Source organism: Haliotis cracherodii, unplaced genomic scaffold, assembly GCF_022045235.1.
Source record: "Haliotis cracherodii isolate W230 unplaced genomic scaffold, xgHalCrac1.p SCAF_2, whole genome shotgun sequence".
In the NCBI taxonomy this organism is placed as follows: domain Eukaryota; kingdom Metazoa; phylum Mollusca; class Gastropoda; order Lepetellida; family Haliotidae; genus Haliotis; species Haliotis cracherodii.
In genome coordinates, this window is record NW_027266275.1 from 50,936,919 (window position 1) to 50,950,039 (window position 13,121).

General features: G+C 40.7%; 1 protein-coding gene across 1 annotated transcript; it reads right to left on the reverse strand.

Annotated features, from left to right (window-relative positions):
- Positions 1-8,639: 8,639 nt before the first annotated feature.
- Positions 8,640-9,521, reverse strand: LOC139467655 (uncharacterized). The gene has a single exon (XM_071249177.1). It carries the CDS (start codon positions 9,519-9,521, stop codon positions 8,640-8,642), a length of 882 nt encoding a protein of 293 aa, XP_071105278.1.
- Between the last annotated feature and the right edge of the window lie 3,600 nt (positions 9,522-13,121).

Genomic DNA, 13,121 nt, shown 5'->3' on the forward strand with positions numbered 1-13,121 from the left:
GGGCTGGCCACGGTAGAACACGGATGTTGTGTTGTTGCAGAAAGGCCATGGTAGCTCTGGCAACATGGGGACGAGCGTTGTCCTGCTGGAAAATGTGTTGTGGATGTTGTGCAAAAAATGGAACAACATGGGGTCCGATCACTTGCTTGATATACGGCTGATCAGTGATGCCGTGTCCCCGACCTTGACCAACATTCAGAAAGCACATTGGTCCAAGTCTAGCACCTGCCCCATGTCCGCCCCATGGATCCCTTTCCACAACATTTCTGTCAGCGAAACGATCACCTTGACGCCGCCAAATTCTGACTCTTCCGTCTGCATGGGAGACTCAAAAGCGACTTTCATCAGAGAAGATGACACGCCTCCACTCACAATGACCGTGTGCCCACTGAAGTCGTACTTATCGATGCCATGGTTGGAGGAAGGTCATCTGTGGTCTGTGTAGCATTGTATCGATGCAGGAGACGGTAAATTGTGGTTACCGGTATGTTAACGTTGAATTGAAGAACAACATCTTGGACAGACTCTCCAGCTTCCAAAAGTCTGATAGCTTGGTTTCTCTGAATTTGAGTTAGGCGTGTCTTTGTTGACCAAGGGGTGGTAGGTCCAAGAATCGGACACAGTTTTATACCCACTACAGTTCGTGACAATTTGGTGCATTTTCGATTTCGCAAGAAATGGGTGCATGATACCCACATATTCATTGAAATGGTGTGTTTTGGCGATTCGTTTTTTATATTGCGTTTTTATTCGGGGCTTCCAAAATGCAACCAAAAATATTGATAACACCATCAGGCTTCACTACATGCTAAAACTCGTATCAATTTATGGTTCCGTGTTTGTTACCTATTTGCTTAACACCACTTGCATTTCTTTTGGGTGTGAGTATAGATGATTCTGTTGAAGGAACCTGAAAATAAATAGCACTTAAATTAAATTCTCCAAGTTCATAATATCATGAATTGAACGTTTATATGGGTTTGATATTCTGATAAGATTAAGATGTATAAATGTGTTTTGGCTATTCATGTGAGGTTCAACCATGTCAGGATACAGTTAGGATGCCAACAAGGACATTACTCTAGTTTCTAACTGCTGGGCCTTGACACAAACGTGAGCTCATCAGAATCCGGCCAACTCTCCAGGCTCTGGATCCCATCCTGGCTACCTGCATCTTTGCACACCTCGTGTTTTTGTTTGCTTATTTTTATAAATATTCTTATAGTTGATGGTGTCTTTTAAGTAACATTTATTACATGAAAGCAAATATTCCTCCACTTACTATGCAGTTTGTAGCTCAATTGGATTGACTGTGATATCGAGACAGTTGCTGAAACAGGTTTTTGTATTCATCCTGAAGATTTGTTTGTTTAAAGATGATGATCTTTCATGGAATAGAATACACGCTGTTGTGACGGATAGGTTTTACTAGTTTTATTCAAAATGGTGTATCCACTGCTTCTTATTCAGGCAATATTTCTAGATGAAACTTGTTATAGAGATCAGTCTAGTGGTGGACTGGTGCCTTTTGATGATTCGTGATGTAGAAAAATACTGAAGAGCATTATTTTTTTCTTCACTGAACTGAAGGTATCCATTGGCTATGAACCAAAAATGGGTTTTCAGATATGTCATCTCCAGATGACTCTTGTTCGAAATGGTGTATCCACGGTCTCCTATTTAGGTGATATGAAGCATACATATGGAACTAGCAGTATCATTTTCCATCAACACCTTCCCAATCAGGGCTCTATATGTCTGCATGCTCCTGGTGCATGTCAGAATGTTTCAAGTTTGAGTTTAACCCATACTTCTCCACACGACATTGATCTTTGAACACATTGAATACCTCTCAGCTTTATCTAGCCACCGTAACAGCAGTCCCTGCGTTACGTGGAATTTGTCATGCTTTTGGGGGCTTGATGTCATCAAACAGTGGGTACTTCAAGTTTATGTGTTCATGTTTCAACTTGGATATATTTTTGGTATCAGGATGAAACCTAGTTTTGTCTGCTGCAAATAGGTTTTCATGTCAACATGCACCTGGTGCAAGTTAAATCATGTTTCTTAAATCGAGCCTTGCCAATTGAAATGAGTACATGTGCCTTAGAATGCCTTCACTGAGTGTTCTAACTGATAGTATACTACTCTCCAAATGCTAAGGATCAAAATAGTCGTCTTTAGTCAAAGGTGTGGTCCTTAGCAAATGTTAAGTAGTATAGCTGCCTCCGGTTTTATACTGCTTTCAACACTGACTGCTCACGTATAGAGGTACTTGTGGGCACTCTACTCAGGGATTGTGATGAATAAGATCTATCTCAGGTTACAGAGAACTGTGAAGAACACACAGTGTCCATTCATATGCAGCAGCATCAGTGTCAGTGTTTTATATTTTGTAAAGTGTCTTCTCTAAAAATATTCTATTTTTATTCTATTTAATATTTATGTTACGTGACTATGCTTGTCGTAAGAAGCGACTAACGGGATCGGTTGGTCAAGCTCGCTGACTTGGTTGATGCATGTCATCGATCCCAATTGCGTCTGGTCCAGACTTGATTATTTACAGACCGCCGTCATATAGCTGGAATATTGCTGAGTGCTGCGTTAAACAACAAACAAGCAATAATATTCATGTTCTTAAAAAGAAGCCTATCATTGAAGTAAGCTTATACAACTGTCATATACATGAAGGGTTTGGAACTTCAGCCGACATTTTGTACCTTTTTTCTATGAGCATGAATGCTTAAATGATAATTATTTTGTTACAGTATTTTACTGATGTGTTGTTGTCTGAATACGATTTGTTGATTTATAATATGGATGTTTATTTGATTAAAAAAATGTTACCCACGCTATTACCATGGTTACAGGCTTTTTGTTGACAGTGTATAGTTACCATCATCTTTGGAACTTGCTGCATCTTGAGATGGAATTTGAGACTTGACAAATGGCGTTAGTGATTTATTGTGTTGACCAAGGGGACCAACCATTTGATATTCAGGGGGGATTTTGTGTCAAGATTAGATATTTTCAGCTACAGCAACATAACCAGATTTTCTTTTATTTAAAACAATGAGTCTTATATTTTTTTAAGAAAAACACCTTGCAACAATGTTTTTTTTGTGACAGGCAATATCAATTTCTTTTTCTTCCAACATTCTGAAGCATAATTATTTTCAACCACAACTTATTTTTCGACACCATCCCAGTGGTGGGAGTGATTACATTGGAACAACTCCCGCCAGGTTATTCCTGGATACCAAGAAGAGCATGTGAATGACTCACAATATAAAGAATTTCAAACAGCTATACATTGAGTCACCTCCAACTATGCTTGTCGTAAAACTTGATTATTCCTGTTCCTGTTCCAGGGGAGATATTCTTGGCAGGTTATTCACGCTGTGACCAATTCTGTAGCATTCCTGCAAAACAGGTGTCAGCTTTCACTTTCATATAGAAGTGCACCCTTAACGACCGGAATCCAGAGTTCTAGTTCAACACTTCACCTTTCCCAAGTTCAACCTAGGACGTGGTCCCATCGCAGTCACTCAAGTTCATGGGAGATCTTTTCAACGCCAGCACTGTCTTTCAATGATTCTATGGTCAGATGACTGAGGATACAATCGTAGATTCGGCAGGCTATCATACAATGTCTGCGGATGTTGATGTCAGCCCAGGACGCAAGAAGGACATCTTCAACTTCGGCCGTTGCAGTGTTATTTCCAACCATGGTTCAGCAAGGACCAATCAGACTTCATAGTTCCACAACCATATACTCTCAGAATCTACTTCGGATGGTGGATGATACAGTCAACTCCGCACCAACACACCATCCTTTGTGGACGACTTACTGAGGAGCTGAGGAGCTCACATGGACCACTTATCAGTCTCCACAGTGTGGGAAGACTGGCACAAATGCCGAAACAACAGCCCGGGTTCTTGTACGCTGGAAACAACACCTGGGAGTCTTGATCTGCATCAATTCCACAGTAGCTCATTATTTAAAGAAGAGGTCTACACATTTCAGTCACCTGTTTGGCCGAACGTTTCAGTTCTACAAGTTGTTAGCTGTCACTGGGTGCTAGGGGTCTTCACATCCTAGGCGTCACAAACATTTTCGCCTGTGCTGTCCAGACCACATCAGTCCTCGCTGACGAAAGGGCAACTTCATCCCGACCTGTTTTGGATGTTGTGTCAAACAGAATTTAAACAGAACTAGAACAGAATTCTACCTTGATAATTTTCCCCAAAACTACCACAAGCCACTTTTACATTTTAGATTGTCTTGTCACAGGCTACCAATTGAAAAAAGGTCTGTGGACAAATAATATACCACTGGTTGAAAGGACACGGTGTATGGCGACATGATACATTCACCAGTAGCTAGTTATACGTGCCTCCCATTTCCACGACCCACTGGCATAGGATCATGGCTCTCGCCATATCCTGGGAAAATCTCCATGCGTACTCTTCCCCGCGCCAGCAGTACTATACCAAGAGTACTTTACCCTAACGTGTACTCCAGAGACGAGGCAGCTGCAACTGCTTTTGGTAGCGCCGTATTGGCCCAGGAGAACTGAAAAAGAAAAGGAACCCAGTCATAAAACTTCCTCTGTGGAAGAAGCAACTCGTGAATCACCTCACAAAGTAGATTCATCCAGGACCCGTTTCGCTGGCTCTCAGTCAAATTAAAATCAGATCTTGTTCTCGCTATCGCTAAACAAAGATCTGAGGACATCCCATTACTGGTCATGTCAGAACAACCTTTCATCTGACCAACCACAACGTCGCTTACCAGATCATGAAAGTGACAGCCGGAATGTCTTTTCTAATCATGCAACCTCGGAAACGTTAACACGGGGTATTCCGAACGACAATTACGGCCCGACCGACTGATTCCGTCAAAAGTATCGTCTATCTCTCGCTTTCGTGGGATAAACATTTGAACGGAGGAGGCGTTGCACAGAACGTGGGAAGCACTGCCATACAATCGCAACCATATATTAGACATTCCTGAATGTTCCATTGCTCAGTTTTCAAAATTTTCATCGTGAACTGTGTCAACATCATATTAAACATATTGTTCAAGCGTAGTCTAAAATGGAAGTCGCCAGGTTGAAACGAGTGCCGTAAATCTCGAGAAAGCAACTTTCTAATTGGCTGATGTCGTCTTCTTGTTTGTCGTTTCAGTGGTCGGTCAAAGTTCGCGAATGGTGGTTCTGACGTGACCCGTAATGGGATGTCCTCAGATCTTTGTTTAGCGGCAGCGAGAACTTAGATTTGATTTTAATAAGAATGGCTGGCTCTGCACGTGTGAACTCTGCACGTGTGAAACATTTCGAGAAGGCGTTAACGTCCAGAGGATTTTCTGTAAGAGCGGCACTAGCCATTTTGCGAGATCACGGGAAGTCTACTGAGAAGGCTTTATAACACCAAGTGGTATTCGTTTGTAGCCTACTGCAAGACAACGCGATTGGATCCTATGAAGGCCATAGTTTTTTTTGCAATACTTGTTTTTGTCTGCTTACAGCAAAGACGTTAGGGGATGTTGCCCTTGTTATGCCTTACGTTGCAGCCATCAATTCATTACTGACAGCTTCAAAGGCTGTTTAGATAAGCACAGCACACAGTAGGAAACTTCATTTGCCAACTACTACCTTGGGGATTTCCATGTTGAGTGTTTAAAGTCTGTGGTGTTGTTTTTCGACTCAACTGCAGGGATGTGTCGGATCCCGCTGTGCGGGATCGGGGAACCAGGCTCGCTGACTTGGTTCATGCATGTCATCGTATCCCAATTGTTTAGATCGATGCTCATGATATCAATCACTGGATTGTATGGTCCAGACTTGACTGTTTGCAGACCGCAGTCATATAGCTGAAATATTGCGGAGTGCGCCGTTAAACAACAAACAAAACTGTACACAGAATATGCATTTATATAATCGTCCCAAATACAGGAGGTAGTTTAATTAAGGATTATACAACCTTTCAATATTTTGTGAACGCGCTTAAATAAATTAATAAAGAATCGCTGACATAAGCAGCTGACCACATTGTTCACAGTATTTGTGAATTGTTATTCCATCTATATGACGGCGGTCTGTAAATGACGAGTTTGTCGCCTCTTACAACAAGCATGGGTTGCTGAAGACCTTTTCTCTACCCGGATCTTCACCGGTCTATTTACAGGATGACATCCACATCGTGATAATAATGAATCCAACCCAATCATTTCCTTTCCGTCGTAACGTTACTTTCAAGAATTTCAAGGGTTTATTCAAGTAGGGAAAGCCATCATGCATTATGTCAATAGTTTATGTACGAACAGCAAAAGGACTCATTTCTTCTCTCACAACAAAGCTTTTCTTGAATATACGTCAAAGAATTTGTTTGCTTATGGGAATCTTGGATAACATATAAGTGGAGTTCTAATACATGTAAGTAATACACATTATCATTACCGTTCCACGTGTACCTGCTAACATATTGCACTCTTCACGAACACAGTCAGTCGTTTTGGGTTTTACGACCACTTCAGGTTGGATCTATTTCGCAGTCGCGGTCATGTGGGGGTAAATTTTGTTACGATATATTGAACACTTAGGTATAAACCACCGCTGCCGCCACAAAATGTAAATTATGGGATTAAAATAGCCAGTTATGGGTTAAGATATGTATGCTATGATAAACAAATTAGAGGCTAAATAAATAGATAAAATGGTAAAACAAATGACTAAAAAATCAATCAACATACACTACAAGACTAATCACTTTTCACGTCATAAGGAACACATTGTATTTTGGTTAAATAACATGTATCAGTTAAGCTGATAGTGAAACGTAAAGCCTATGAAATACAGAAAAATTGGGTTTAACCTAAATCGTATTTAACAAAGTTGGGCCATGTAGGAGGTGTTGGCAATGTTGTGGCGGTGGGAGCATGAGTAGAGTGGCCCTTGGCGTTGGAGCTGGATAAAAGACGTCGTAGAAGACAGTTCGGGGTCCGATCCGAATTGCAGAATGTTGTGTAGGTTGATTTGGAAGAATGTATTGTTTGGGTTGGTTCTAAAATCAGTTATCAGGCCTAGTAACATTTTGTGCCATTTTTCGATATCAACCATACCAAGAACAAAACAGTACAGTCGTCTTCACTGCACAAACACCCGTCTAGGAAGACCAGCTCAACCAGCGACTCAAATCACTCTAGTTTTGGGCCAAGGCTGAGATCACTCTAAAGTGACTTGGGCCTAGTCTCAGTTCACTCCCTCAAGGCTATCACTTTAGATTAACACTTGTTTTAACACATAAAATTATGGGATTATACTGTAAGGGACATTCTCACAAACTCGACCTTTGGAAACGAACTAAATTTGTCCCAAACACGAGAATGCGAGAACGCGAGATTTGGTCGCGATCTCGCATTATCGTGTTTTTGATACATAGCACTTTTTGTCAAAAGTCGACAACGCGAGAATGCGACATTTGGACATGATGAAATATCTCGCAATCTCTACTTGTCAAATTAAGTTCATTTTCTCGCGATCTCGCGTTCTCGTGTTCTCGCATTTTAGACACTGTCCGTGCGCATGCGTAATATCATAAGGTCAAACCGCAAGCGCACGTTAGTAGTCCTGTGGTCATGCTTCTTTCGCGCTCTTCATTCTCCAAGTAGCATTTAGCAGACTTATGACTTGAGTTTCTATGTAATTTACATACACAAAGTCCTATTTAGAGTAGAGTAGAGTCCTCTCCCTTTGGTACAGGTTCCTATGTACTATGAATTAAAACCCGCAACATGTTCAATCTAATTTAACAAAAGAAATTGTGTACACGAATGTCCAGTGATAGTTAAAATATTAAAGTGCCCGGAAGCTGGAAACAAAATATCACTGTCAGTGAGAGAGCAAATATTGCTTAAAGGGGCACTGATCTAACGCAATTCCCCGGACTGGTTGTTGCCTTTGTTATTGTTTTTTTTCCCCATGAGTACCCGGATGATACGCAACGCAACTGAGCGTGACCAGAGACTGGGCTACCGTCTGCAAGGACAGCTAAATAAACTTGGAGGCTGGAGGCAATATTTGTTTTACGCATTTTTGCATAAACACTGATTGGTTAACCGTGATCTATAAAGATTTCGACAAAAGGCACATGTTAATTAATTTCTTCAGCCTAAACAAACAGACAAAAAGAACGGCGGAGCTCATCGGATGTCGTCATTTGGAAATACCCCAGATGGTTATAAATTAATGCTAAAAAAGTATCCATGCAGTGAAAGCATTTTGGGATTTCGGATTGCGTCGATAATTCGATTACTACTCCCTTGTTGTCATCCACGTGGTCTCCTCCCATTAGTAAGACAGCCCAGTTGTGAGACACCTTAAAACAAAAATGTCATACCTGGTTTCACATGTTAATCAGGTAATTAACCCCTATCATGAAAATGGACTTGTCTTATTATAGACAAAAGAAATGACTCAAGATGCTTGATACCCTCTTTTACTTTATTTCATTCAACATTTTAATTCATCCATCCCTTAAATCCATTGTTTTAAAATATTCGCCACTTAGAGTTCAGTTAAAGTTAATTTCACAGTTCACATCACAGTTCACATCGAGGTTGTCACACTGACACAACCTTAATCCATCTTCAGAAGTTTGCCAACAGCATCCAAGAACTGGAGTGGTGTCTTGACACCATGGGATAGCTGATCCTTCAGTTTGGAAAGTCGACTGTCAATCTCCTTGTACACATGCTTTCTTGCTGGTGGAGCTGCACCTAGGTCTAACTGAGATAGCTTGGTCTTCTCAGATTTCTCAATCTTCTTGATGATCTCGATGAACATGTAGAGATTAGGATGACGATGATTCAGTGATGCATTGAGGCGACTGTGGAAACCCTCCAGGTTGTTGTTGGTACTTGGGCCGAATGTCTGGTGATGGTTCCACAATGAAAGAGGGAATCTGGCGTCATAATCCACCCAGTTTGTGACTATGTAGTCGTTGAATTCGTCAGCATTCGGTACATCGGGAGACTGGTTCATGGAGTCAATCCATGCATCCTGAACCTGTTGAAGAGGCAAGGCAGCAGCTCGTCGGATCCACTGTTCCACAAGGGGGTTATCTCTGTATCCAACAGCAAGACCAAGCTCCTGTGTTTTCCGCCAAATCGCCTGGTTAAAGTGGAAGAAACACCCCTTGATGTCTGAACCTTGAAACTCTGTCCGGAGGGCTCTAATGGCAGCAACTTCAAAGTCCACCTGGAATGTTTCTGGGTTGAATGGTTGGTTCAGTAGATGTTGGATGTGGACCTTCAACTGAGCAAAGAGGCGTTGGTAAGTTGTATTCCGACGATCAGGCATCAATGCGTAGACTAGGGGATAGGTAATGCTTCCTTTCCGTGCATGCAGTATGTAAAGCTGATTCCAAAGATCTGGGCAGGCGGAGAAAGTACCATCCGTGTAGACAATGGAAGCTGACAGGAGGACTCTAAGCTGATCATCAGTTGCAAATACCAGCATCTTGTCTTCTTCACCGTCGGCAAAAAGCAGAAACCGCTCACCATCATAGGTGTCTCTCTAGAGTGCTGCAATGTCGACTTCAGCTCTGGTTTTAGGGAGTTTCGGGATGGTGTGTGCGGTGTCTGTACATGGCGCTGCCGACTGAGCTGAAGGCCTCCGGATCATGTCTCAAGACCTCGTCGTTGTAGAGGGCTGGCATAGGAGTGGTTGGTTCTTCTCTTGCTCTCTTCCTTAAGCTGCCAAGGAACTGGATTCTGCTGTTGTCTTCTGGTGGGTGGTTGTGTACAGTGAAATTTCTGACAAAATTTCCAACTGTTGTACATTTGCCAACGCAGGTCTTAACGGTACATCGCCAGTGAGTACCAGTTTGTCTTACTTTGTTCTTGTAGTGGAGATATCCCTGAAAGGGGACCTGGAGAGTACCTCTTTGACTGGTAATGAACTCAACCTGCTGCAGACCTGCCATGATAAACTCATTTATTTCCTGAGAATATTCAAACAGAATTACTGGCCTACTCATATTAATTAATCTGCTAATCATGGGCTGTGACCATTGTTAAGTGGGTAGACTGGCTGTGTTTGATAAATTAATCCCACCTACTCCATTGTCTTACAATGGGTGTCTCACTAATGGGATGTCTTACTAATGGGATGTAACCATCCACGTTTTCTCGTATAACCCTACACTTGTGTATTTGTCGTCATTCACTTGATGCTCAGTTAATGAATTTATTACAGGTACAATTAGTGGTAGCACCACTTAGATTACCTGACAAAGGTTCCCATTTGGCATTTATGGTGTCTGGGGTAATTATTCAATCTAAATCCAGGTTTGAAGTGTGGTGAAATGTGTGTTATGTAATATGCACGTGGCAGACCAGCAAGAGGTGAATGATCAGTTGATTTACATTTTTTTTGAAAATCAACGGATCGTTCCAGGTCATCAAAGGATTAAAAGAAAATACGTTGATTGATTAATCACTGTTATCTTGCACAGTGGATATGTCAAAAGTGAGTGTCTACATGTGTAGGTTTACTAAAACAAAGGGAATACACTTATATCATGGCGTGAAGTGCCGATGTAAAAACAAATTACTTTGTTCAAAGGGTTAACTGATAATACGTTGATTGATTGGTCATCGTTATCTATCACTCAATGGATTTTTTAGGAACCGTGGACGTTATGAAAATAGTTGTCACGTGGGCTCTCTCAGCCGACCCTTGAGATTTGAACACCTGAAACAATCCAAATGATCAGTTGAGAAATGAACATGGGTTATAATATCCCGAAACGATATATATCTTTTAAAATATTTGATTGCTACAGAGACACGTGACATCGAATAAGTTTCTTTGTACAGCTGCAGACGAGTGGAATATTGTTCCTTTGTGTGGATATTCACGGATACATTCCTCGAACAAGGAAGCTGCCTAAAATTTATACACATAAATTTGGTAGGTTGTAATTATGGTATTTGCATTTTGTTTTTCTTCATTTGCTGTAGCATTGAACCGATTCGTCCTTGTTTCTCTACGTCTTGGTTGGGAAATTCTTCAATGCCGATAGACGTTGTTTTCAAAGGTCTTTTCCTTTGTAAGCGTGTATATATTACCGTCAATGTGTAAAATGTGATTGATTCTCTCAGTCAATTTATAAAATGTGTAAATATTTCAGTCATTTTGACTAAAAAATCTGTCCAGATTGATTAAGATGATCAAACGGGCCTACAAGCATCACACCAGATTATTATGTATGATTAGAAGCCAAACAACAAAGAAATGTACTTTTCAACGTTAAATTTTCAGTCTCTTGGTGATGACATTAAACATCAAAATGTTTGGAATTCGTTATCATAATAATTTATACAGATGGAAATGTTTTTCAGTCACTTTGTAAACTAACTGAATATTTAGGCGTTTAATAAATTTTAAAATGTTACATATTTTGGCAGTAAAAAAATATACACACTATAAAAAAAGGAATGCTCAGATGAAATATTTACTTTGTGTTGCAAGTGAAAATAGAGTAAACGAAAATCGCAAAATTACCAAGCAAGTGACTTATCAAAACTTCGTCACCATTACCGATGCTACCCACAAAGATACCTACATTTCCTTATTATCTCGAAAACTGTATTTCATTTTGTTGATCAATGTGACCATACGCCCTTATTACTACCCATAAAAGTGACTAATGCGCTTACGAATGGCGCAGCAGAGGTCGCGAACTAGTCTAGATTTCTGCTATACATCCGGGTACTCACTGGGAAAAAACAATAACAAAGGCAACAACCAGTCCCGGGGAATTGCGTTAGATCAGTGCCCCTTTAAAGCCACATCAGCAGCATTGCAGCTATTCGGGGCTGCACTGTCAGTTACAGAAATAATCAGAGGCCAGTGATTTCCTCCATGGGGCAATATTATACACGACTGGCATAATCATTAAAACAAAATTCTCAAAGACCAATTTGTAGCATTCGGCTAAAATGAGATTGTCCGATATTTTTACACGACACCATAGTCGCCACACAAAATTAATTAATAGATTTTCATCCTCTCCCGCCTGACTACAAAATATACCGCCTTACATTATGCTATTGCCTCAAAGTTCCTAGAAATAGAAATATCGCTCATATGTGTGTTCCTACTCCGTACACGTAGCCCTACTGAACACGCATGATACCGAACACGCATGATGCATGTGAATCGCACCCTTCGACAGCAGTTGTACACAGATGCCTTAAGTCGTTCGATAAGAAAACAATAAAATGTTAAAAATAAAATGCGTTCCGTCTGCCATGTAGACTCTAACTATTAATTTATTTCGGCCTTGACATCCACATGATAGGCATGCTTATACTGGAAAAGTACCCCCAATCACCTGGTTCACGTCATGCCACATTATATATTCCTACGCCTGGAATGTTTACCAATCTCGTCATATTTGTCTGCTTTTTATTTATATAATCGTTTTATCTATTAAACTTTTGTTGATAACACATGTTTTCATTGTCGAATCAAATTATAAGGATTGACAGTGATTTTTTCTTTCGGTTCGTACAGTTTGCACATCGGTTATACGATTCATATCTCAATGAAGCGAACGAAATACGCAGTTCATCCTTAGTGTGTGTGTGATGGAGTGGAGTTTTTAAGTGTTTATTCGCAGAGTAGAGCAGCTGAGATGAATTCTTTAAGTTTGGAGGGTCTGATTCTGTCTGAGAGGGCTGTTTTGAGTGCTTGTATTTCGTTGTCTATGAGGATTGCCCCGTTGGGGGAGATTTAGTGTGTTGATGGTTTGTAGTAGTGGGACTGGGAGTACACATTCACTTCGGGAATACATTTAATCTAATGAATGTGTATATGGCACATGTGCATACGACATAACCCAATGGTGTATTGATGAATTGTGGAAAGACTCGACAACAATGAAATATTATCTTGCCTTATGTGACGCAAGTCACATCGACAGATGGCTGTACAAAATTCAATCCAAAATCCGCAGAAAGCCCCACTCATACTAACATGAAAGAATTGTTTAAGGTGCCCCAGACCCTGTCACCAAAACACACTATAACAAGGTATGGTCATCTTGTAATC

Excerpts from the sequence above, each read along its gene's own strand:
- LOC139467655 (XM_071249177.1), bottom strand. The coding sequence starts at position 9,521 with ATGCTGGTATTTGCAACTGATGATCAGCTTAGAGTCCTCCTGTCAGCT.